The sequence below is a fragment of the Dama dama genome, chromosome X (genome assembly GCF_033118175.1).
Source record: "Dama dama isolate Ldn47 chromosome X, ASM3311817v1, whole genome shotgun sequence".
In the NCBI taxonomy this organism is placed as follows: Eukaryota; Metazoa; Chordata; class Mammalia; order Artiodactyla; family Cervidae; genus Dama; species Dama dama.
The window spans coordinates 32,436,583-32,462,019 of record NC_083714.1 but is presented as its reverse complement, the minus strand read 5'-3'; the positions used below and the strand labels follow the sequence as shown (position 1 = coordinate 32,462,019).

Below are 25,437 nucleotides of genomic sequence, written 5' to 3'. Positions count from 1 at the left end.
AACATCTTTCCTTCTAACGTTGTTTTGTTGCCTGAATCCCCAGGGTCAAAATAAGGCTCCTTGGCTGACTTCCGAAAGCACTGTAACTGCTTTGTTTATTTCTGATAATATGTGGTTTCTTCTCCTCTCCATGGGCAAGTACACTGAGAATTCTGATGCTATTTCCTTTCAAGATAGGAAATGCTACTCCAGGCATAGCTGGGGGGATGGCAGCAGTCATGTGGGACCTGGTGACACAAACCACTCCCTCAGTTCTTCCTAAGATCACACTTTGGTTTTTCACACAACATATATTTATTCAGAAAAAATTTGCAATAAATTATAATAAAAAAGATGACACGAAATACAGAATCCAACTAGCAGCTTTGCTTAGTGACTAAGACATTTTGGGGAAATATAACAAACCATTCATTACAGGATAAAAATTAGGAAACAGTGAAAGGGAGACTAATGCAACATCATCACGAGGGGTTAAACCATTTCTTCCCTAAAACGATAGCTGCAGAGTCTTTCCTTACCAGCTGGATCTAAACTCCTTACTTCAGAGGCGCTAGGAAATAGTACATTAGAGGTACCTAGGGGTTAGAGAGTGGGGTGCTGGAGTAGGCAGGGAAACAGATTTCTTATGTCTGCTCTGTTTCTGATCTCCCGTCCCGAGAGATTGTCTAAAACCCTTGACCCTGTGTACATCCCAGGACCAGAGGTGGACAGAAGGTGGAGGCAGTGAAGCAACCGAGTGCACCTGCCTTACAGAGAGCGAGCCGGACGCTGCCCACAGTCCCCACCAACCACAGCCCTGACCACATGAAGGCCCCAGGTGGTAGCCGACTGGGAAATGTGTCTAGGACAGGCACTTCCCTGTCTTTGTGTGACCACCTTGCCCCAGCATCTATCAATCACCTGCCTCTCCTCAGATCCCTTTCTGATCTGGTGGACATGACAAAAGGGTTGTGCTCAGTCGGCCAGTAACTGAGTTCAGCACCCAGCCCCTGACTTACCAGGTCTGCAGCTATTTGGTACCAACAACTTGACTCCTACTTCTATCATTCCCAGTCAGGAAAGGCTTTAGGCAGAATATCACAGGATACATACCTTTTCTTCCCCCAAAGAACTCAATGCATGGGAGACAGGGGAGTTGAACATCCACTCAATGGCAGTGCTTTCCTGGCTCTCTGCTTCAATGCTCTAGAAGAGTCAGGAGTCAATGCCTAAGACCTTGCACACAGCCTATACACATGGCTCTGGGGTTTCCATGTGAACATGTGACAATGAGTCAATTCAGGGTGGTTTTAATGAAAGAAAACCAGGAGGAAGTCAATTACATCAGGCAGTTTTGCAGTCAGTGGCTGGCTTGCCAACCAACATAGATTAATTTTTTTAAAAAGGGCTGCCCCACAGGAGCTTGGGTAAATGACAAGCTCAGAGGGTTGTCTTGCGAGCGAGAGAAGGTGCTTGCTTTGTCCCACTGCACAGTCTCTTTTACGCAGCACTGGACAGGTGACTGGGAGCTGAGGGCAGCTGGCTGCAGAGCCCCAGTCAGTCCTGATGTGGGAGGGGTGATGGTACATCAGGAGAGCAGAGAGGGGATTCTCGGGGTTATCCTCAATTCCCCTGCTGGGGGAAGGAACAGTTTCTGTAGAGAGGACCACTTGGGGTGCAGCCTCCCTTTTTGACTGTGGTACAAGCGTTGCTCTGGAGGTGGATTTCTAAGTGGGGTATGGGCCCCACAGACACCCAGGGTTGGTTTTTGTGTACAATTTGCATAAGAACCAAAAGGGATGGTAGGAAGCAGGACCTGTTGAACATGAATACTCTCACTCCTGAAACATTCAAGAGTGCTTCCACTCTGTGATTCTCTTACATCAATGAGACGTCATCTCTAATATTCCCTAATGTTCTGCTACTAAGTGTGGTCTGAGACAAGAGAATATGCTTCTACTCATCATAGATCCATAAAAGGCCAATGTTAGGGAGGGGCACAGATACCATTGTGGTAGGAATGCACAGATGCATGTAAAAGCCACATGGAGATGGTTAACTCACTGTTGGAGATACCCAAGGAGTCACAGCCTCACCGACTTTCTCTGACATGGTAGTATTAGCGGAGTAGAACACAAAGGGGTGATACAGGGAGGCGGTAGGGCCAAAGTGCTTTAGACCAAGGACTACGGACAAGTCTGAGCTACGGCAAGTAGTGCTTGTGGGCCTAGAATGGGAACACCTCAGAATCTAGGTCTCAGGTGCTAAGGACAATCATGATGGCTGGGCTGGAGGGCAACACACACATCCCCAGGGAAAGGAGTGTAAATACAGGTCTCTTTGCCTTATGAAGAGAGAACACAAAAACACCAAAATATGGTTAACTTTGGCTTGGCAATATAAGTCTAAAAGTATCTTGCTGTGTAGGATATGGCAAGGGAGGGGTTAGGAGACTCTTTTCCTTTCACACTAGAAACAGAACTTTTTCATGCCAACAGCCTCGAAATTGTGCAACGGACCCTTCCTGTGGCATGACTTTTGAAATCATTCTGAAATACTCGAGGCCCAAGATCTTCTGCCTCTAGAACCTCAGAGAGTAGTAAGAGGAAAAGGCTTATCATTAGTCTTCATCACTCCCAAGTAGAAAAGTCAGAAGGAACTGGGTAGCACGCTGGCGGTCACTTGGAGTCTGTCTTGCCATAAGGTTGGGTGGAGGCCTTAGGAGGAGACTAGTGAAGAGAGTAGCTAGAGGGAGAGAGAAAGAAAAGGGGAAAACCCTCAGTCAGACACAACCTAAGCAAAACCTCAGTGATGGGGGCCAGGGGATGAGGGCAGTGGGAGGAAGTGACTGTTACACACCTGGACACAAAGAAGGGAATACATGTGTCCACCACCCATGGACAGTCCTGACCAATGCTCCCATGTGGCCATTCCTAGGAAGAGTTCTTACCGATCATGTTGGCGTTGACATTGTTGTACTCGGAGAATTTTAAGAGTTCTCGAAGGAATGCCATCAAATAACGAAAAACATTTCTATGGCATCCTGGAAGCTGGGAAATCACCTGTTTTTTTTTGTAAAAAAAAAAGGGGGGGGTGGGCAGTGAGGATAACAGATGGAGGAAGGGAGTAAGAAGAGCTTGCAGCTGCCATGAAAGCAGTTTATAATTCAACCCTTACAGGACCCCTCCCTTATTGACTCATGACTAATGCTACCTGTTGAATGGTAACTCACATGGCAGAATGGTCATCCTGTTTGGCCCCTGTCCACTCAATGAGCAGGCCACGTTAACACATAGTCATATGCAGCCCTGCCTCAGGTGCAGATGGGTATCAGTCTGGTCTCTCCCAACCTCCCCAGGAAGGTGGCGGTGGCATCTGCCAAGCTGAATGGTTTTCTGTGCAATGCCATTTGGCATGGGTGGGAGCACCTCCCGATACTCACTAGTCTGATTCAGAGGTATTCTCAGCTATTGTGCCTCAAAAGCATTTCAAGATTAAAAACAAACACCGAGAAGACAAAAAGAAAGGCTCACGAGTGTCACCCACCCTTCCTGGTCATGTCGGCCAGAATGCTGCATGTGATCAGTTTTACCAATCTTACCCCGGAGAAGAGGTGTGCACCCTACTCAATGGGCTAACTGGAAGAGGGTGGCAAATATAATAGGAAATAACACAGGCTACAGTTGAAGAGTCCCAACTTTCAATGCTGGTGTCCTACTCTGAACAGATTGAGACCCATCCTAGTACACAGCTGGTTGTCCAGCTGGCTTTGTAAAAATGAGTGATTTCTCTGTGGGAGAACTTGCCTCAAACACATTCTCAGAGCAACAAGACTCACCTGTCGGCAGATCCGGGGATCCTGAGCAGAGTCGAGGCATCGCTGATAGAGCTCATAACAGATGACAGGTTCTGGTAGGGCTTCTAGGAAAATGAGCAGTGCCTCAGCCACTGAGTGGTTACTGCCAGCTGGATGGCCTTCTGTCAAGGGAAAGAGGCTCCAGGAAAAAGGCCACACTTAGATGCAATGTGCTCCCTCCCTCAAGTTCCCTCAGGGGTGGTTTTCTTCCTCTTAATTCAGGGCACCCTGATCCTAATTGGGGTTTGATATTTTAGTGGTCCAAGTATGCTGCAGCTGAGTTGTTAGAGAATTGATCGAACACCCTTGGGAGGTTTGGCCTGACTTGAGAGTCAAGGGAACGTGGCCTGCAGAATGACAGTTCACACTGGAAACTCATCACCAAGGTTTCCCATCCTCCTCCCTGTCGTGTGGTGGCAGGAGTGATCACGGGCCTAAAGCAGAGCAGCACCACGGCTGTAGGTCATACGTCCCATGTCAATTACAATTCATGGTTATCTACCCTTTGATTCCTTTTAGTAAGTGTCTCATACAGAGAAAGTGTGAAAGTTCCTAAAGGGAATTGAAAACTGTATAGTCAAAAGACAGTTACAAATAAAATAAATATGGAAAACACAAAAATCACACGCAGGTGGGAAGAAGAGTTTGAGCGAGTGCACATCCAGCTTCCTAAGCCTTTGTTGAAAAGGATACGGATTGTCTTGGGAATGCTGGTGTCCAGACAATCAATGATCTGCTGTAACTCCTCCTGCATTCCAGGGGTTTGGAACAGATCCTCCTACCAAAGAGGTTACAATGAATGGAACAACGCAAAATGACCAGCCCTAAGGTTCTGATGATTACCCAGGGATCAGGAGAGCAGCAGGAAGTGAGGGGAAGGAAGAGGCATCATCCATGATGAGGAACAGAGGTGTGACAATGGCACCTTTTCCCTTTATCATCTCTATAATTCGTGTGAAATTCTCTTTCAACCTAGGAGATTATCGTCAAAGGTTTCAGCCTGCACCTGACAGGGCAGGGGACTGGATGACTTGACGGGGACATCAAGCATTCCCACTTCCAGGCTCCTGACAGGTACAGAAGGTGGAGTCCAAACAGGGGACCATATCCAAATATCGACACACAGACTGCTAGGGCAGGAGTCAAGGGTATGTCCGCACCAAACCTTGCTTTCAAGTTCTGTTACTTTTCAGTAGTAAGACAACATTATCTTTCAATGTAGTCCCAAGAAAATTTTCTTTTTGGGGAGAAGGGTTGGGGATGGTAGGTAGTTTAGATGGAACTGAAAAGTAAGGGCAAATTTTAAAAATGGGATGGAAGTTTGCTTTGGACTTTGAAATCTGTGATGCCAAGGTGACAGCTGAAGCAGGTGCTCCAGATTCAGGTGCTGAGTGGTCCAGGGGAAAGCGTGTGTGGCCAGGGGACAGGGGAGCTCAGTTGGGCCCTACTCTGCCACTACACTTATGCCATGGTCTTAGGTAAATCCCTGAGCCTGCCTGCTTCAGCTCTCACAGCTATACATGGGAATACTTCCACTTGCCCAGGTGCTCTCATGTGACAGTGCTGTTCTGCAGAAGTGGCTTGGGAAAGTTAAAAGCACCATCTATACTGACACAAAGTACTATCATTTCCCAGTGGACTCAGGTGCCTTCCAAAGGTGCCCGGAGGCCTGCCCTCACTCACCTGGTGACAGGCGTATCTGAATAAATGGTCTACCAGGAGCCAGATCTCCTTGGGGACCTTAAGAGGTCTCTCACTGGCACCTTCATCCAAGGGAACCATCTGTAGAAGGGATTTCTCCTAATAGATGAAAAAGAGTGAGAGTCAAAAGGGTCTCAATAAAAGTTCCTGTGTGAAACCATCTCCTCCACCCTGCCCGCCGCCAAGTTCTGCTTATGTGGGTATTATCTGATCTTCAGCTCTTAAGACTGTTTTTTTTCTCACTGGGACGCTCCTGGTCACAAGGCACTCGATATGGATTTCCACAGTTAAATGATCTCTTTTTCTAACAAGATGCTTCACTTAACTGTTAAGCGTTCCTTCTGGGTTTACTAAGTTTCTCATGTCGATGCACTATGCGCTGCAAATCCTTTCAAGGATGACACAGAACCGGCAATACAGTCACGGTAGAGTCCACACACTACTGGAGACTCACGGACCATTAAGTTACAATTGTCAACAGAGCACTTGGAGAGCAGCAGCTACTGAGGTTTTTGTTGACTTTAATTTATTCTTCTTTTAGGTCTTACCACAAGTATCAGAGCTTGCATTGATTTAAATGGCATTCTCTGATCCTCAAGAATGAAAGACAATTCACATTAGACCTACATGCATGAATATTTCAGGCTTGATAGAAGATCTAATCTTAAGACACTAAAACTCAAAGTCCTAAGATCCAAAAACAGTAAACTGAACACAGCATACCAAGAGCCAGAAATACCACAAAAAGTCTAGGCTCTGAGTCCAGAAGTTATTCTTTATAGTAACAGTTCAGCGAAGAGTTCTCAGGCCTTTGACTCCATTCACCTAACTTTCTACTCTCTCTTAGATTCTCCTGAAGGAACCTCAGAGGAAAACCCAGAAGCGACATAAGGTAGATCAGTAACTAAATCTGAACTGGAAAATGGGGAATAAACTCAATGATTTCATGTTTATATAGTCAAACATAAAATATATCACAAAGATTTCTGAAATAGGTTAAAAGGCATCTGAAGACAGCCTTCATACAAAATCTAGTGCAGAAAATGGTGACAAGTTTTTGGCATCTTCCACCTCCTCCTACACCTCTGGCTTAAGGTCACATATTATATATACTCAAACTTAGGAAGTGCTGTAAATTTGATCCACAACCCTTAGCTGTGTCACTTGAAGGGAAAGAAGAGAAGTATTTCACTACTTTCAGAGCGCGCATACACTAGAACAGACAGAGGGCTAAGAAGAGCATTCTGTTCTTCAACATGCACGGGTGACCTTTTAAAGCCGCTGTGCCTTTCTACTGGCATCAGGAAGAGAAGGGTGCATGACAGTTGGTGAGCATTTAAAATCTATCTTCTTCACATTCATTTTGTTTCCTTTCTTTCCCTGGGAATCCATCACTTTATATTCACATCTCCTAGAGCTGCCAGACCTCCAATCATGGCTCATCCATTAACTTCTTTCCACTTGCAAGTATTAAATCCAGGCATCCACACGATACCTGAGCCAAAACACTGTCCATAATGCACTCTGCTCACTTTCTGGACCAAATGCAACACATGTATGGATTCTTCAGCAGAATAAATTATTCAGCACCAATTCATGTAGTTTTTAAAAAATCTGACATCCAATTAGCACTTTGCCTGTACTAAGGCATTAAGGCAACACGAGGCACTGTTCAAGATGAAAAGACACATGGCCTGCTATTAACAGGAAAGGGTTGGGAAGCAGAGCCGTCTCAATCCTTAGTGGTTTAAAAAGGTTAATAAAATGCCACCAGGTTACATACACCATCCACTATCTATTTTCAAATTCATGTGTGCTAATATGAAATGTCATGCTTGTTGTCTCCAAAGTCTAGAGAAAGATTACGCCCAAGAAACAAACTTTAAAAAAAGTCCACAAATGATCCTGAACTCTAATTTTTCAAAGAGAAACCAGGCACGCTGTGTCTTCTTTCAATGGGAGACATTCAGTGCTTGATAAGTCCACACTCTGTAACCTTCATGCTATTAACTGAAGGACAAAAACAGTATGCCTTGCCTACCATCAAAACACAGTAAACTCCACCAAATGGGGAGGTCACATTAGATACTGTGTGAAAGTGTTTTAAGAATGGTTTTCAAGCCCACGTTTCTCTATTAGATGACCCTGTGTGGAGCCGGGCACCCTCCAGCTTGAGGATGGAGAGGTGGCAAAGGACCATAGAAGGAGTGCTCACTTGGTTCCTGCACTGGATATGCAGGAGACCCGGGTTCTAGTCCCCACAGCCTTGATGTCAGGAGCAGGATGACTTCAGCGAGGTTCTCAAACCTTCCTGGGTTGTCTATTAGAATGGAGATGACATCTTATCCTGTCTGAAGGCAGGGAACTCTACCACATTATCCCTATGATCTCATTCAGGTCTAGGATTCTATTCAATGCTCTATTCTTGACCATATCTGTGTATTCTTTCGGTAATTACTCTTATCACTTCCCCCAAATCACTCTTAATGCAACAGAAATTCACTTCTGCTTTTACTATCATTGAAAATGGAGAATGGCTAAGCGGTACCCTCCTCCATCTTATGAGCTTTCATATACATTGAGACAGATCTTCAGTTACTTCTCATTTCAAAAAATAGTAATGTGGAACTTTGGGTCCTATTGCTTTTATGTTCTGGGTCTCAATGGTTTGGCAGGTGTATTAAGTATCTTTCCTGTACTTTAGACACACTTAAACACAGCTGGCAGAATTTGGGGGAATTCTCATGGAGTCAGAGATCTCTGATATGGGAAAGCTGAGGGATAAATTCCAAGGACCATGGTTAAATGTTAACCAAGTACAGGGAAATGCATAATCACCAATGGATTGCATTACCTTTTCTAGGAAGCTGTCTTCTTCCTGAGAGCGGAGCAGGAAAAGAAAGTCATTGACAGATAGAAAATGATTAGAATTAATTTACAGAATTAGAAACAGATCAGTATTATTAGAATGCACTAGCTTACTAGATACATGTATTTTAAACAGCTTTAAATTCTTCAAATAAATTCTGTTGAAAATGGAACACATTCTCACATACAAATTTCTCGATTATGCATATTCAATTTTGGGCAGTTTGTTGAGACTATCGCTTAAGAAACATACGTGTGCAGTCCTAGACTTTGGTGTCCGTTTGCAGATGACAGCTGACCAGCCAAACGCCCACTGGGGTTTCCTCTTCCTGTGCTGCTGGGCGGCATCTCGCTCACCCTAGTGCCACTTCAATGGAAGAATGTGTCTGTGAGCCCGAGAGCAGCCATGCAGAAAGAGACGGTGAGCATCTCTCCTCTCTGCTGCCGTGCCTCTCAGCCTAGCGAGCGGGCTCTCTCACTCCTTTCCCCTGCCTGGTACCCTCTCCCCTCCTCAAGGGCCGTTAGAGTCCCCAAGTATGAAGTCTCTCTGCAATACAAATTCATTTCATTCCAGACCTTTGAGGACCATAAGATCCATCATTATCCCCTAGTGTGTTTTCCTATAGGGCATAACAGAAAAAAAGAGAAGCAAAGAAGAGGGAAGAAGGTATGTTTTTAATCATCTTTGTGTTTCACCATTATTACCATCTAACAAAGACAGCAGCAACAGTAACTACTGCCACCACTTAAGGGGTATCTGCCATGTAGCGGTAACTGCAACGGGCTCATATACAGTGCCATTCAGTCTCTGCACAGATGCAAAGTAGATACTATTCCCATTTTACAGATGAGGAAACTGAGGCTCTGGGAGATTAAATTATTTGCCCACGGCCACACTCTTAGGTATTAAGTGGCAGAATCAGGATTAGAACGCAAGTCTGACTGACTCCACAGTCATGACCACTATGCTCCCTTAGGTAACTCAGAAAAGGATAAACTGACTGCTTCCTAGACAGAGAGGTGGAGGAAATCTTCAAGAATGTAGTCTATTCTCCGGCAGGCTAAAGACAGTTACAAGGCAGCAGGGTTAGTGGAAACAGTACAGGCATGGGTGTCAGGCAGTCCTGGGTATGAATCTTCATTCTACCTCTTATTCATTTTGTATGGACTGCAGGCAAGCTACTGAACTTCACAGAGCCTCAGTTTCTCCATCTCTAACAGAGGCAACAACATTTACCTCACAGGCACACAAAAGTGGCCTAAAACTCAGAGTAGGGGAGGGAGGTAGAGGGCGTGCAGCGGTGGTGCAAAAGGCCGGCAGCAGGCCAGGTCTCTCAAAGCTCCCTGCACCTCCCCAACAATTCCCAACCCTGTCAGGGGCCACCAAGAATCTGAATAGAAATCCCATGTCTCGGTCTGAGAGTGAAAGGAGAAATCCTGATCTCACCATCAGAAATGTGCAGGAGGTTGGCGGTGGGGAAGTATGTGTTCCCTGACACTCCAACTAGTAGTGCTGAGTGCATTTGTCCCACATGACTGTTCCATATGATGGGTAGAGTTTTTAGTATTATTAGCTACATTATGAGTTAAACATCCTTTTGTAGCATAGATACAATGAAATATCATATATAGAATGAAATAAAAGTTATCAGAATAATAGTGCTTTATAAGGTATACAAAATTTATAGTATTGCAATTATAATACTTTGGAAGTTAATTCTGAGGGCCAAACGTCTAAGTTAACTCAATTTTGGAGTACAATCTTTTTTAAAATTTAGAACTACTTATTAACAAACAGAGAATCTTCCTGACAGACTTCTCTATTTTCCCTCCCGTGAATATGTGCCATATGATATGATGAGTAAAACCAGGCAGAGTTTTTATATACTAACCTGCCAAACCATCAAAAAGGTCTTCTTTGAGCACTGACTGTCTACCAGTGCAAGACACTGAGCTAAATGTCTTTGAGGGGTGGTGGTGGGGGGCAGGTATGAAAACTGAGGCTACACAGAGGGGAGAGACATGGTTTTTGACTCGGGTTTGCAACTGAGTTGGGGTAAAGAGGCCCAGAATTTATGGCCTGGCGTTATTGTAATTCACCAATCTGAGTTCTCAGTAAATGGTAAAAATAAATGAACAAAAAATCAGGGGTACAAAGAAAGAAGTCCAACTAGCCCTTAAAAGAGTCACAGGATTTTAAAGGGTAGAGACCAGGTGGGGACATTACAAGTTGCGGGGGGGCGGGGGCAGAAAGAAACAAAGGTGGTGAGATCAGGGAAAAGTTGGTTATATGGTTCCTGGGGGAGGATAAAGGGGGAATGAAAAAACTATCAGGAAATAAATCTAAAAAGGTATGTTGAAGTCAGACTCTGCAGGGCCTTGAATGACAGGTAAAGCAATTTGGATTGTATTCAGCAGGTGTGGGGGAGTCAAAGGTCTGCCTTTAAGCAAGGAAAGGATAGGCCCCATAGCTGTATTGCAAAAAGATCAGTCTGACAGCCCTGAAGAGGGCAAATGCAAGGTTAGGGAAATAGAGGCAGAGGGAATCATTAAAAGGCTAAGAAGGTAGATCAAGTGGGAGAGAGTAGGCACCTCACCTAATAATGGGAACATAATATTTTTTTTTAAAAAATGAATGGATACAAGAGAAAACTCTGAAATCAAAAGGTCTCTGGTACTGGTGGAGGTGCAGCAGACTTAACATTGATAGTTTATTCCTCTGGCTTCAGGCAGAAAGTGGGTGTAACTTATACTTATTCAACTCTAGGTTCAACTCTGAAAATAGAAACACCACTTAGCCCCCACTAAAAAAGAGCATCTCCTAAGGCAGGCCTACCATTGCTGCTAATCACTTAGTTCAACTGACTTGATTATTGGCTGCAAAAGGTTACATGTTGATCATAGTATGATCAATGTTATGTGGCAGCCAAGCCTGGATGGGAGGGGAGTTTGAGGGAGAATGGATACATGTATATGTACAGTTGAGTCCCTTCCCTGTTCAGCTGAAACTATCACAACATTGTCAATGGGCTATACCCCATACAAAATAAAAAGTTCAAAAAAAAAAAAAAAAAGGGAAAAGAGCCCAGGAGTCCCCAGCAGGAACACTGGCTTATCACAAATACACTGCAAATCATTCTTCACCCCAGCATTCAGCCTTAGAGGAAATTTCCCAGTAATAAATGCAATGAAAATCATGTAAAAAAGTCATTTAGAGGCAGATTCAAATTTAAAAATAAAAAGCAGAAAACTGAACAGATATTGAAGTTCTAGAAAGGATTCATTCATGTGAAATCTAAAAAGAAACACAAACCTTAAACTTCACAGGATAAGAAATGGGTCATTAGGTCAGGAAGACAAAACAAACATCTACTGAAGAGATCACTGGAAACAAACTAATCACCAAGTTGTTATTCATGCTATTTCAGATTTCTGATATCGTTCTGTTAATAGACATGTGATGTGCTTAGTCGCTCAGTCGTGTCTGACTCTTTGTGACCTCATGGACTGTAGCCTGTCAGGTTACTCTGTCCATTGGGATTCTCCAGGCAAGAATACTGGAGTGGGTTGCCATGCCCTCCTCCAGGGGATCTTCCCAACACAGGGATCAAACCCAGGTCTCCTGCATTGCAGGTGGATTCTTTACCATCTGAGTGACCAGAAAAGCCCTTAATAGACATGTCCCCAAGCAAATACAGCTGGTTCCCTCATCCCTCAACTTTTTCCATCTCTGTATTTACAAGCCGAACCTTTAGCTAAATCAGATGGGTTCAGGCCTAGTCTCCTTTTCCACTAGTCCGATCTACATGTAAACCAGAATGTCCCTCCAAATGTGTCTGTTTATAACCACCTACTAATGTGACCATTTACAACCACATACTACTCATCAAAGACTTCTGATGGGTCTAGATGCCCTCTGGCTCCAGTATAAACTCATCTGTTGACTTCAAGACTCTCCATCCCCCATTCCCACCCTATCTAGGCAGCTTCACACACCAAAATAGGCTGATTCTGAGACTGACTTTCACAGAAATTAGCTCATCAATCAATAAGCTTTTACAGCATATAAGGGCTTGAGGGAGCAGCACAGGAAAGGAATCTATTTGTTAGTATAAATTACAAGTTCCACATTCTAAATGACTCATTTTAAATAACTTTCTAAAATACTGACTTACCAAACACACTGGACATGGGTCAGTAAAGGAAGTTAAGTTTAGATGATCTCTAACCAAACTTCCTATTAACCTTGGTTTAGAATTTAGCCATATTGTAAATACAAGTAAACTTTCATCACCACTGAATTACAGGAACCCAATAAACTCTCTAATACTTTGTATTCAATATACAATGAATACATATTGACAAGTATATGCTACTTAATAAACCTGAAAAATCTACCTTAATTCTGGAAAAGAATAAAGATAATTACAAAGAGATCATTCTGTTTGTCACCTGTGCTAATCCTAATAGCTCTAGTAGTGGCGAAGTCACTATCACGGAGAATGAAAAGGATTTACACCAGTTACTTTATTCTGCACTTGTGGGGAAGAGCATGTAGCAGAAGGATCTTGGTGAAAACAGCACAGGAAAGTCAACACAGGCACTGAACTCATTTCTGGTTTCACTCAAATTTTAGAGTAAATAATACAAAAAAGGACAATGGGTACCATCTCATGGGATTTGAACTATCATCTTGGGTCTTGGAACAAGCATGAACAAACAAACTGAAGCATTTCAGATGGTCAAAATCAAGCCAAAACAGCATGGGAAGGTAGTACAAATGGGGGTACAATAACAGATTTCTTGTTTGTTTCCCCACACTAATATGGATAATTTCTTCATCAATGTGATCCAGGAATTTAATAATAATTAAATGCAACGGGCTGTGAAAAGAATCGGGACCCTAAATCCTACAAAATTAAAGCTTTAAACAGAGTAAATTGTGACTTCACAAACACAATTTAAGAAAAGCTCAAATGATCAGGGTTTTATTTAAAAAACAAACTCTGAATGATGTGTGCACAAAAAGAAGGAAAAGGCTTTCTACAGAGCCATTAACTCCACTAAAGACTTTGGCTACTTCCTATTCATGGTCAAATGTGGCTGAATTACCTGATAATATCCTAAAGAAACTTTCCTTAATGCTGGTTAAGTTTCCTTCCCATCCCTTTAATTAAGATGGGACAATTAGAGTAAAGGGTAGTATAGTGCCTGAACTAACTCTGAGCAAAAGGTTCCAGTTAGAGGGAGTACAAAAGGATAAGTTTAAAAAATCATTAAGAGGAAACAATCAGACAAATTTTTAAAATGGCAGGCCCTTGACTGGACAGTTGTCCTGGATTCTTAAAAAGCCAACGTCATCAAAAGAAAAAAAGGGAAGAATTGTTCTCTACAAGAGACTGCAGAGACCTCACCAAATGTACTGCATGAATCTGAATTGGATCTTGGCTTTACAAAGCTACGAAAGGAATTATTGGGACAAGTGGAAAAATCTGAATATTGACTGGCTAGTTTTCTCAGGTGTCATAATGGCATTGTGCTGATATAGAAAGTGTCCTTTTTCTCAAGAAGCAGGTCAAAGTGTACACTGGGAAGTGACACATCACCACTTAGTTTTGAACAACATAGCAAAAAAAAGATATATGTCGGTATACGTGTGTAAAGCATGTGGGTGTTGTCTACTGTACCATTCTTTCAATTCTTCTGCACATGTGCCAGTTTCATAATAAAAGTTGGGAACAAGAAAGCTGGGAAATGGCGTTTGGGATGGAGGCAAGGTGGTAGGAAAAAGAAAGGGCAACAACTTCATTTAGAATGTATTCTAAAAGGTGAAATAATAAATCTAAAACACAGGAATATGATGGTAGAAGAAAAAAATAAGTATCATGAAAAATAATACACTCAGTCATGAGGGCTCTAGGGAAACAAGCATAATTCCAAGAAAGAACGCTGCAAATGAGCTCAAGGGTTTTAATCTGCCATCTGAGTCATCGCTACAACAATTCCATGGCAACAGAATGGATCATACTCTGACAAGCCAGCAGCCTGCCCGCCGGTCTAGTCCTCCCTGCCAGATGATACAATCACTGCTCCAGCCAAGCCAAAAGGATCAATGTGAATACTGGTGGTAATGATAACATACGGCTGTCACATCATTTAATTTTCTGTGGTAAAAGACCGAGTGTACTTCCCAAAGAGGTCTGCACACAAATACAATATTTTCATTCAGAAGAAAGGTTCTTTTTTGTTGTTGCTGTTAAGTTCTACCAGTTTATTGCTACCAACCCATCTCCTTCTACCTTCCTCTTGCATGCATGCTCAGTCATGTAACCCCATGGACTACAGCCCGCCAGGCTCCTCTGTCCATGGACTTTTCCAGGCAAGAATACTGGAGTGGGTTGCCATTTCCTTCTCCATAGGAGAAAGGTTCTAATAGTTGTTACTAGATAATTTATGTTCCTGAAAATAATAAACATTTCCTCCATAAGTACATAGCTTGGTGTTGGGAAGCAGAAATCCTCCTCTTCTCTTTTCTCCAGTTGAGTCACATTAAACTTGTATCAAACTTCAGTGCACATTATAACCATCTGGGATGCTGACAAAAACACAGATCCCCAGACCCTGCACCCTGAGATTCTGATTCCACTGCCACAGGTGAGTAGGGGGAGGGGCCTGCACTTGGGTAAGGACCCCCAGGGGCTCTGAGGCAGGTACCCTGAGCTTCATTTTGGTCTCTGCTCCAACAAACAGCCAAGTTTGACTTGGATCAGATATGATACAGTGAGAAGCTCTGGACTGGGAGTGAGAAAATCTGGGTAACAGATTCATCACTAACTTATTCCACTTGGGGCAGGTTATTGTTTCTGTGCCTCAGTTTCCTCGTAAGTTTGATGAGGATAATATTGCCCTACCCCTCACTGGACCTCACGTACATGTTAATTTATACAAAAATGACTTGAAAATATGAAGAGTGTAACAATTAAGCATTGCATCTCTGAAAAGGGAGGCTTTAATCTCACTCAGAGAACTTTGTATTATCTATTATAGTCACGACAAGAGTCAATTACAGATTACTCTCTTCTCTTTCCTTTTAGGCTTAATCCAGTGAAAGGCAGGCTAGAGTAAAGTGACATTCTTATTCATTGCTTGTGGTCCACCCTCCACCTCCTCCCACCAGCCCTGACCGAAGAGAAAGCACAGAGACAAGGAGGACATCACTGAAGCACTGTTAAATTTCCATCTTAGGGAGATTCACGCCTTACGATGCCTCTTACCAAGTCTATGAGTTTGGTAACAGGAACTTCTCGGATTGGTCTTTTCATTCGGCACAAAGCCTCTAAGGATGTACCAAAACAACTTGGAAGGTAATTTCCACTGATGGTCAAGAAGTAATCTTTGCCTCGATCCAGGTGGAGGACGAGAATATCTTCAATTTTATCTTCCCCTGAGTTCAGGATGGTCACAGAGTCCTTGCTGACATACACATCAAGGGAGATGTCCACGGTCTCATCTGAAATGTAAGAGATGATACAAGGTAACAGAAACTTCCAGTGGAAAAGCAGACAGGGGATGAGAACCAACAGAAGAACTGTCCTCTAAAAAAATCATCAAGTGATGAAGGAGAGATGGGACACACAAAAAAGAGAGAAACCCCAATATAATGACAGTGAAGGTGAGAGACGTGTGGTTAGAAAACAAGAAGTTAAACAAAGGGAGGGGACGGGAGTCGGGAGGGGATGGGAGTCACGAGGGGATGGTACATCGTGAGCAGAGACAGTGGTAAAGGGGAAACTCACTTGGCTCCAAGTAGCCCTCACAAGGTTCAGCCCGAAGCCATGGCTTGCAGTACTGGCTGTCATTAAGCTTAGGGATGAAAGAAAAATGGCAGGGAACCTGTCCATTGTTGCTGATCTGGAACTTCTCCTTTTGTAGTTGCCGAAACTTCACATTCTCAAACACAAACTGGGGAATAACAGACAGACACAAACATGCATCACTAGTAGGGGAAGAAAGTCAGTTGGATTATTCCATAGAGAATATGAATAAAGAATAAGGTCATTATTAACCATTATTAACTGCCGATGTACTCGCCAAGCGAGCCAGCTGTCCACCATCCCCTCTCACAATGGCAGAGGAGTGAGGCAGGTCTCACTACTTCTCTAGGTTACTGAGTGTTCCTGGGATCCTGAGAGGATAACCTGACCTCGGATCAGGGCATGTATCCTGTGATCAACTTCTGGTTCCTGAGATATGAATTAACCAGCAAATCTGCAATGTTAAATAAGAGCAGCTAACATCTGAGGGCTTACTTTGTGCCTAGTGCTGTTTTAAGGGCTTCGCATGTATTAACTCAAGTAATCCTCACAATTGTCCCTTTATCCAGAAAAGGAAACTGTGGCTCAGAAAGGGTAGGACAGGTGCCTGTGGTCAGCACAGGGACTGGAACAGAGGCACTTTGCCTTCAGTTCACACAGTATTCACAACTCTGCTAGTTACACAATTTCCCCTGTGCTGACCACTATGGGCAGGAGACAGGTGGCTGGGTATGCTCACCTCCCTCCGGCTGAGCTCTAAGGAAGGAAGGAAATCATTTTCCATTCTGTCCATGATGCGTACAATATCTTCAAACACTTTCCGGTACCTCCGTTCATCCACAACCTTCACCTGAAAGAAAATGAACCCTCTTTTCAGTCTTGCATGCTCGCAGCTCAACTTCCTGTGAGATTACCTAACAGCTTAAAACTGGTCATTACAGCAATCATTTCAAATAAACTGTGGTTCAAACAACCTCCTCCAACACTTTCTGAAATCTCATTTCATTCACACCTTATAATCTGAAAAAAAAAAAAAAAAACCAAACCAGACAGATCCTTATTTAGTTTTCTGTGCTCTCAACTCATATATCTCAAAGAGTCTATCTATCTTTCAAAGGTCAGTAAAACAAACAGAAATTAAATAAATGTTACAGAATCACACACTGCAAGGTAGAGGTAAGGTTAATTGGTTAACTTCTTGGAAAAGTTACACCTCTGTGCTAAGAAGCTTGGCAATAAATATTTAGGAAGAATATTCTTTGCTCCACTGTTAAGTAATTTAGTGGTGGAGAAAATGTGATGACTGTGCTTAAATATTATTTCCACCATTATACAAATTGACAGTGTCAAAACATACCTGTTTCCAACAATGATCATGAAGCACTGAAATAGCAGAAAATAACTACTAAGGCATTTAACTCTATTAGCTGTTATGCACAATGCTAAGAATCATAATATCGGTGCTCAGATTATATGATGATAAAGGTATGTTAGTAAATAGACCCTACGGACATTTTAGAAAACAGCCAATACAAAATGTCCCAGAGTAAAAGCATGACAATAGACAAACAAATCATTCTGACTAACAGATCAAAAAACTCCCATCTGACACAGCATTTTCAGCTTCCTGACACAGCTGCACCTTTTTTTTACTGTTAAAACTTTATACAAATCAGTGCTCCAAATGAACAAAATTAACATAGCCTTTTCACTTATTAAGATCCTGATTTCTTTTTCAGAATAGAAAACTTTACAAATTCAATTAAAAAAAAACAGATTGATGCATACAGTAGAGGCTGTAAGGAAAGCATGAAAAATAAAGCTGAGCCAAATATCTCAAATATCTCAAAGGTTTTTACATATCTGAACCATACTTAGAGAACTGAGGGGTAACCCATCGTTAGGGCAAGAGGAATTTAATACTTCTTAAGTTATTTTTCAACATTTTGCAAGTTTTATTTCAAAAAGTATTCTAAATATGTCATCTTATTTTCACAACAACCTGTGAGGTGACCAAAGCAAGGATTACTGTTCTCACTGTTGAGAATCTCGAGGTACAAAGAAATCAACTGAACCTCTAGCATAAGACCCTTTCCAAAATACCAGGTATGTGACTCGGGTAGGTCTTAAAAACACAGATGCCTCAGCCCATAGATCAAAATCTCCAGAGGACAGGGTCCATGCATTTTGAAGCTCTTAGGCAATTCTGACACCCACCAAAGTCTGAGAACTAATGCAACAGATCCCATTGCCAAGTGCAGGGGTCGGAACCCCATCTCAGCTTAATCTCAGCCAGCCCACAGCAAGTCTTAAGTTAATTGGCCCCTGAGCACTTGGTCCCTTTGTTAACAGTCACTGATGCGAATGGTGGTAAGAAACATAATGTGGTTCTTAAAGTCTCTAATCATAGCATGCCTAAGAGTCCAAAATATGGGGTGGTTACCCAATAAAATCAAAGCTCTTCTCAGAGCATTATCATGATCAAAACCCTTAATGCACATGAAGGGTAATGAAGGGAAAAATGTCACCACAGAATGTCACCACTTGACACACCCATTTTAGAAAAAGAAATTACCAACAAAATTAGAATTAAGTACAATGAGCTAGATCTTTATATAAAGACATGGATAGCATTCTAGAATATACCACTGAATTAAAAAATAGTAAGTTGTATACCAACACATATAGTATAAGACCATTTATGATATATACACAGCAACACACAAATAATACCATATTGGGTATGGGTAAACAGAAAAGCAAATGCAAACACTGAGAACTGTGCCAACCAATATAACAGCCAGTAGCCACATAAGGAAATTTACATTTAAATAACTCCAAATTAAATCAAATCAAAAATTCTGTTCTTTCAGTCATACTTCAAGTGGTCAGTACCACCTGCAACTAGTAGCTACTGGATAGATTTAGACAGGACAGGATAGATTTAGAACATTTCCATCATCACAGAAAATCTATTGGAGAGTGCTGATCTAGAAAGAAAAGAAACTCATAAGGGTAGTTGGCCTTGCTAAGGAGTGGGGGGCTTGGGCAAAAGTGGGAGTGGAGGCTAGAACGGGTGCTGAAGATCTCAGCTTTACCTGTGAATTTTGCTTATTTTTATTTTAAAGAGAAAACATGTTTGCATCTCTGTGTAATTTAAAAAGTATTAAAAACTAGAAAGGTAGACCTTTATTATAGATACACAAATATACACAGAAAGCTTGGAAAAACTGTAAATATCTTGCTGGGAGCTCTGCATTAATATGTATGTGTTAGTCGCTTAGTTGTGTCTGACTCTTTGTGACCACATTGACCATAGCCTGTCAGGCTCTTGTGTCCATGGGATTCTTCAGGCAATAATACTGGAGTGAGTAGCCATTCCCTTCTCCAGGGGATCTTCCCAACCCAGGGATTGAACCCAGGTCGCCTACCTTGCAGGCAGATTCTTTACCATCTAAGCCTAATTTATCAAAGATACACAAAAATACACAGAAAGCATGGAAAACCTGTAAATATCCTTCTGGGAGCTTTGAATTAATATGTATGGAGTATTAGAAACATTCTGAGGTTCTGAAAAAAAATATACACAGAAAAGCTAAGCATAGCTGATGAAACTAAAAAGGTTAGTGTTTGGGAGGAAGATATTCTTCTAAAAATGGATTAAGAGAACTCAAATGAAGAAAACATGGCAGTCTACAAGTCTAAGCTAGAAATGAAGTGGGCAAAAAGTAGTATCTGAAGGTACATGTACTCAGTAAGTTCTCTGGACCTCTGGAGGCCTTGCAGGGGTAGTGGAAAGATCATCTATAAGTTTGGGAATTAGACAGGCTTAAGATTTGAATCTCAGCTCTTCTTCTAGCTAAATGCTTTTTAAGGAAGTTTATTTAAACTCACTGGTTTTTCACTTGCTCATCTGTTAAATGAGAAATATTTAACTCAAAGCATTGTTGTGAGGAGCAAATGAGATGTGTATAGATTGCCTAGCACGGTGTCTGCTACATACTAGTTACTACTTGAGAAACACATACTATTATTACTCATTATTATTTTAAAATATCAAAATAGATGAAAGTCAAGTCATGATTGACTCAATAAAATTTAGAATCTATTCTAAGACCAAGAATTAAATTTATACATAAAGGAAATGCTCCAAAATCATTCCCCTCTAAGACAGGAGCTGGATAAGACATAGTGCTGAGAATCAATCTCAAAAGTCAAAAAAATTTACATATGCACAGAGGAAAGAAATCCATCCTACCGTGCTCTTGGCATGTCTGAACTCATTAATCCTCTTGAGGATATACCATTATCCCCATTTTATAGAGGAAGAAGCAGAAGTACAGGGATGTTGCATAGATTTTCCATGGTTACATTTAGAAAGAGTTTGAGCTGGGATGAGAGTTTAAGCAGCCTAGCTATAAGGTCCATTCTATCAAGCACTGCCCTATATAGATTCTGTCAGATTATATGACCTCAGGTCTGGAAAATCTACAAGGAATAATCTATATGTACTAGCTGTGCTAAATTAAGTCAACAAGATCCCAGAATATAAGCTGTGTACTAATAATACACACCTAGAAAATACAACAGGAAAACAAAAACTTTACTCTGACAACAGAGACAAAACAATTCAAATATTGGCCATTACTTCAGCCCAGGATGCAACAGAATTAAATAGAAATTTAAAACCTGTGCTCCTGAGAGGGGAGGAGAGGGTGAGATGTATGGAAAGAGTAACATGGAAAGTTACATTACCATATGTAAAATAGATAGCCAACTGGAATTTGCTGTCTGGCTCAGGAAACTCAAACAGGGGCTCTGTATCAACCTAGAAGGGTGGGATGGGGAGGGAGATGGGAGGGAGGTTCAAAAGGGAGGGGATACATGTATACCTCTGGCTGATTCATGTTGAGGTTTGACAGAAAACAACAAAATTCTGTAAAGCAATTATCCTTCAATAAAAAAATAAATTTTAAAAACAACAACAAAAACCCATGCTCCAGGATGGGAAGACTTCAGTATCTTAGTTAGCAGGACTGACAGTATGCCTCTTAAGGTTACATACAGATGATGTATTCTGACCAATCTGTGCCTCTTTGCTTCTGCTGTCCCCAGACCTCCACCAGGAACCTCTCTCCCAGTGCTTCCCCTTTTCACTAGCTTTCTGATGTAAAGCTATTCATCATCCTTTAAAACTTGGCTTCAAGCTCTTCTTTATGTATAATAACTTTAGGAGGTGAAGGGTGCTACCCAGACATTATGCAGCATGAGAAACATCTGTGTCATTAAAAGGCCACATGGACAGCATTTAGGAGGGTCAAGGGCTCTCACTTCTCAATGTTGCAAATGATTGTTCGGTTATGAATTGAAAACATTTATGGTTCACCAAATTACTGATCCATTCAGAGTCTAAATAATGCCCTAAGAATAGATACTTAACACACAAACAACTGTGTGAACAAACAAGTGTTTACCCCAATATGGAAGAGGGCGCTAACAGGCTTGTGGTCACTGGTTTTTAGTTCCATGTGACTCCGGTAATGAAGCTGATTAACATTAATGCCTCTCCAGAGAATTCGGTCACACCAGGCTGGCACCCGACATTTCCCACTGCAAAAAAAACAGCAAGGGATTAGAAGGAGAACATACCACACAAGAGTGGAATATCTACCACACTGGTTCAGACCTGAGTTCGGCCCTCTTATTATCTGCTTCTCCTTTCCTAACGACTTCAACTGTTCCCTACTCTATTGCAAGCTCTGTGAAGGGACTGTCTTGTTTGCCACTGAATTCTCAGCCCCTAGCACAAGATCTGATGAAAGCAGGTGCTCAGTGAAGTGAAGTGAAGTGAAAGTCGCTCAGTCGTGTCTGACTCTTTGCAACCCCATGGACTATACAGTCCATGGAATTCTCCAGGCCAGAATACTGAAGTGGGTAGCCTTTCCCTTCTCCAGGGGATCTTTCCAACCCAGGGATCAAACCCAGGTCTCCTGCATTGAAGGCAGATTCTTTACCAGCTGACCACAAGGGAAGCCCAAGAATACTAGAGTGGGTAGCCTATCCCTTCTCCAGGGGATCTTCCCAATCCAGGGATCAAACCCAGGTCTCCTGCATTGAAGGCAGATTCTTTACCAGCTGAGCCACAGGGGAAGCCCAAGAATACTAGAGTGGGTAGCCTATCCCTTCTCCAGGGGATCTTCCCAACCCAGGGATCAAACCCAGGTCTCCTGCATTGAAGGCAGATTCTTTACCAGCTGACCACAAGGGAAGCCCAAGAATACTAGAGTGGGTAGCCTATCCCTTCTCCAGGGGATCTTCCCAACCCAGGGATCAAACCCAGGTCTTCTGCATTGAAGGCAGATTCTTTACCAGCTGAGCCACAGGGGAAGCCCAAGAATACTAGAGTGGGTAGCCTATCCCTTCTCCAGGGGATCTTCCCAACCCAGGGATCAAACCCAGGTCTCCTGCATTGAAGGCAGATTCTTTACCAGCTGACCACAAGGGAAGCCCAAGAATACTAGAGTGGGTAGCCTATCCCTTCTCCAGGGGATCTTCCCAACCCAGGGATCAAACCCAGGTCTTCTGCATTGAAGGCAGATTCTTTACCAGCTGAGCCACAGGGGAAGCCCAAGAATATTGGAGTGGGTAGCCTATCCCTTCTCCAGAAGATCTTCCCAACCCAGGAATCAAACCAAGGTCTCCTGCATTGCAGGCGGATTCTTTACCAACTGAGCTATCAGGGAATGAATAAACAGTGCTCCTAAGGTCAGGATTTACATCTTCAATAATGCTGCCCCAGGGGAAAGCAGAATAGCATCTTCTTAAAATAACCTCAGAAGGGCAGGATTATATTCAGAATACTTCTTCTTTGTTTGCTCTATCAACTGCAATGACACTTCACAACAGATAGACAACAAATGAACTCTAAAAATCCAATTCTATATTTCTAGACTGGGTTGAATCAATGGAGATGGGTAATAGCAGAGATTTCTTTAAACCTAGACTTTTATGGACAAGTTGAGCTTCTTCTAATAAAGATGAACTAAAAAATCTAAGCATGCAAGTTTGAACACGTAACAGCCTATAAGAATACCAAAGAAAGGGAAAAAGCCTATTCATCATTGTATTAAAATAAGCAACACTGTACACCTGATCCAGATGGTGACACAAATAAATTTCATATCAGTAGCTCTTCAGTTGACTCTCAAGTCAGGCGAGTGGAAGAAACAAAGCAACGTGCACAAGATCTGTCAGAGTCACTTTTCACTTGCTGAGCAGCTCCCTCCCTCAGAGGACAGGGAGACAGGCTCCTCCCTCCCCATGCTGGCATTCCAAGCCTAAAGAAGCTGATGATGTCTGGGAATTTTCTTTTTCTTTCAAACTTCTGGGTTCAAACAACTAGGAAACCATAGTGAATGAAGAAACAGTAAGAAGACACACAGCCACCAGGCACATACTGACAGGGGCACTTTACTAGGGGTGATCAGGAAATCAATAGCCCCCCACTAGACAGCATTCTCAGCTTCCTCTGGCAGTCATGCCGGCCAGACTCAGGCACTGGTATTATTAGAAGTCCCCCAAGAGATTCTAGGGTTTCCCTGGTGGCTCAGTGGTAAAGAATCTGCCTGTAACGCAGGGGATGCAGCAGACGCAGGTTTGATCCCTGGGTCAGGAAGATCCCTTGGAGAAGGGAATGGCAAACCACTCCAGTATTCTTGCCTGGAGAATCCATGGACAGAGGAGCCTGGCAGGCTACAGTCCGTGGGGTTGCAAAGAGACAGACACAGCCGTGCATGCACGCGCACACACACACACAAGAATCTAATGTACACTCAGGATCAAGAATCACTGTGCTGGAAGAACCTTTCATGCTGCTTTGTTTTCACCTCTGGTATCCTGAGTTAAAGAGCTGAAAAAGAGTTTGGGCAAAGAAGCAGAACAGGGCACTAGGTAAGGAAATAGGGGCAAGATCAGGAAGGCAAAAATCAAATAAGGAGTCTGCTGAGGTGAGAGAATAAGGCGTTGCAGGCAGCTCATAAAACTTCGAGGAGAGGAAGGTGGGAGGGGGGGATCGGGATGGGGAATACATGTAAATCCATGGCTGATTCATGTCAATGTATGACAAAAACCACTACACTATTGTAAAGTAATTAGCCTCCAACTAATATAAATGAATAAAATAAATGAAATATAAATGAATAAATATAAATGAAAAAAAAAAAAAAACAACTTCAGAGCAGTTCACACCCTCTTAAGGTGAGCTCCCTAGAGGAGGAAACGGCAACCTACTCCAGTATTCTTTCTTATTTATTTATTTTTTTTTTCCATTTTTTTTTATTAGTTGGAGGCTAATTACTTTACAATATTGTAGTGGTTTTTGCCATACATTGACATGAATCAGCCATGGATCTACACGTGTTCCCCATCCCGATCCCCCCTCCCACCTCCCTCCCCACCCCATCCCTCTGGGTCTTCCCAGTGCACCAGCCCTGAGCACTTGTCTCATGCATCCAACCTGGGCTGGTGATCTGTTTCACCCTTGATAATATACATGTTTCGATGCTGTTCTCTCGAAACATCCCACCCTCGCCTTCTCCCACAGAGTCCAAAAGTCTGTTCTGTACATCTGTGTCTCTTTTTCTGTTTTGCATATAGGGTCCAGTATTCTTTCCTGGGAAACCCCATGGACAGAGGAGCCTGGTGGAGTCGCAAAGAATCGGCCACAACTGAGCAACTGAGCAGAAGCACAAGCAAGCAAGGTGAGCTCACATGTGAGTGCACAGGGATTAAAAACTCTTCTCTAAGAGCACTGAGCCACTACGTTTTTATCTCTGCTTCTGGGAAGACCCCAAAACTTCCCAATCCCTCAGCAATTCAGAGGGACAGAAGTAAGATTAGGTCTTAACCTATTCCATAATGAGGTTCTTGTTATTTTACCTGGAATCCCAGCGGTCTGTTTTAGAATCATACTTATATGTGGGGATAAACTTGATTTCCCCTTCCATGAAGTCAGCAAAAGCTTTTTTCTGTGTGCGTTGAATATTTAGCTAGAGATAGAAAAATGTATCATATAAGCAGGGTAACACCATCTTAATAGAAGTGATAATCAGGTTGATCAGCTATTTTTCTATGCATCTAGTTTCTATATCTTTTGCAATTGTCAGAGTACATAGATAATATTTCCGTGCCTTATGAATTAAATTTTGACATTCCCACAGC

General features: G+C 42.5%; 1 protein-coding gene across 3 annotated transcripts in view; it reads right to left on the bottom strand.

Annotated features, from left to right (window-relative positions):
• Window positions 1-268: 268 nt before the first annotated feature.
• The window catches only part of OCRL (OCRL inositol polyphosphate-5-phosphatase), a 49,631-nt gene continuing 24,462 nt past the window's right edge, over window positions 269-25,437 (bottom strand). For 2 of the 3 annotated variants that reach the window (XM_061137365.1, XM_061137368.1), the window contains exons 14-24: window positions 25,156-25,265; window positions 21,693-21,828; window positions 16,958-17,068; window positions 16,201-16,366; window positions 15,679-15,914; window positions 8,391-8,414; window positions 5,519-5,635; window positions 4,529-4,613; window positions 3,818-3,945; window positions 2,930-3,041; window positions 269-2,724 (exon numbers count right to left, since the gene is read on the bottom strand). In XM_061137365.1, coding sequence (XP_060993348.1) covers window positions 2,600-2,724; window positions 2,930-3,041; window positions 3,818-3,945; window positions 4,529-4,613; window positions 5,519-5,635; window positions 8,391-8,414; window positions 15,679-15,914; window positions 16,201-16,366; window positions 16,958-17,068; window positions 21,693-21,828; window positions 25,156-25,265 — 1,350 coding nt within the window. In that variant the 3' untranslated portion in view covers window positions 269-2,599. The remainder of the gene's footprint in view (window positions 2,725-2,929; window positions 3,042-3,817; window positions 3,946-4,528; window positions 4,614-5,518; window positions 5,636-8,390; window positions 8,415-15,678; window positions 15,915-16,200; window positions 16,367-16,957; window positions 17,069-21,692; window positions 21,829-25,155; window positions 25,266-25,437) is intronic. The other variant, XM_061137366.1, reaches the window with a different exon arrangement.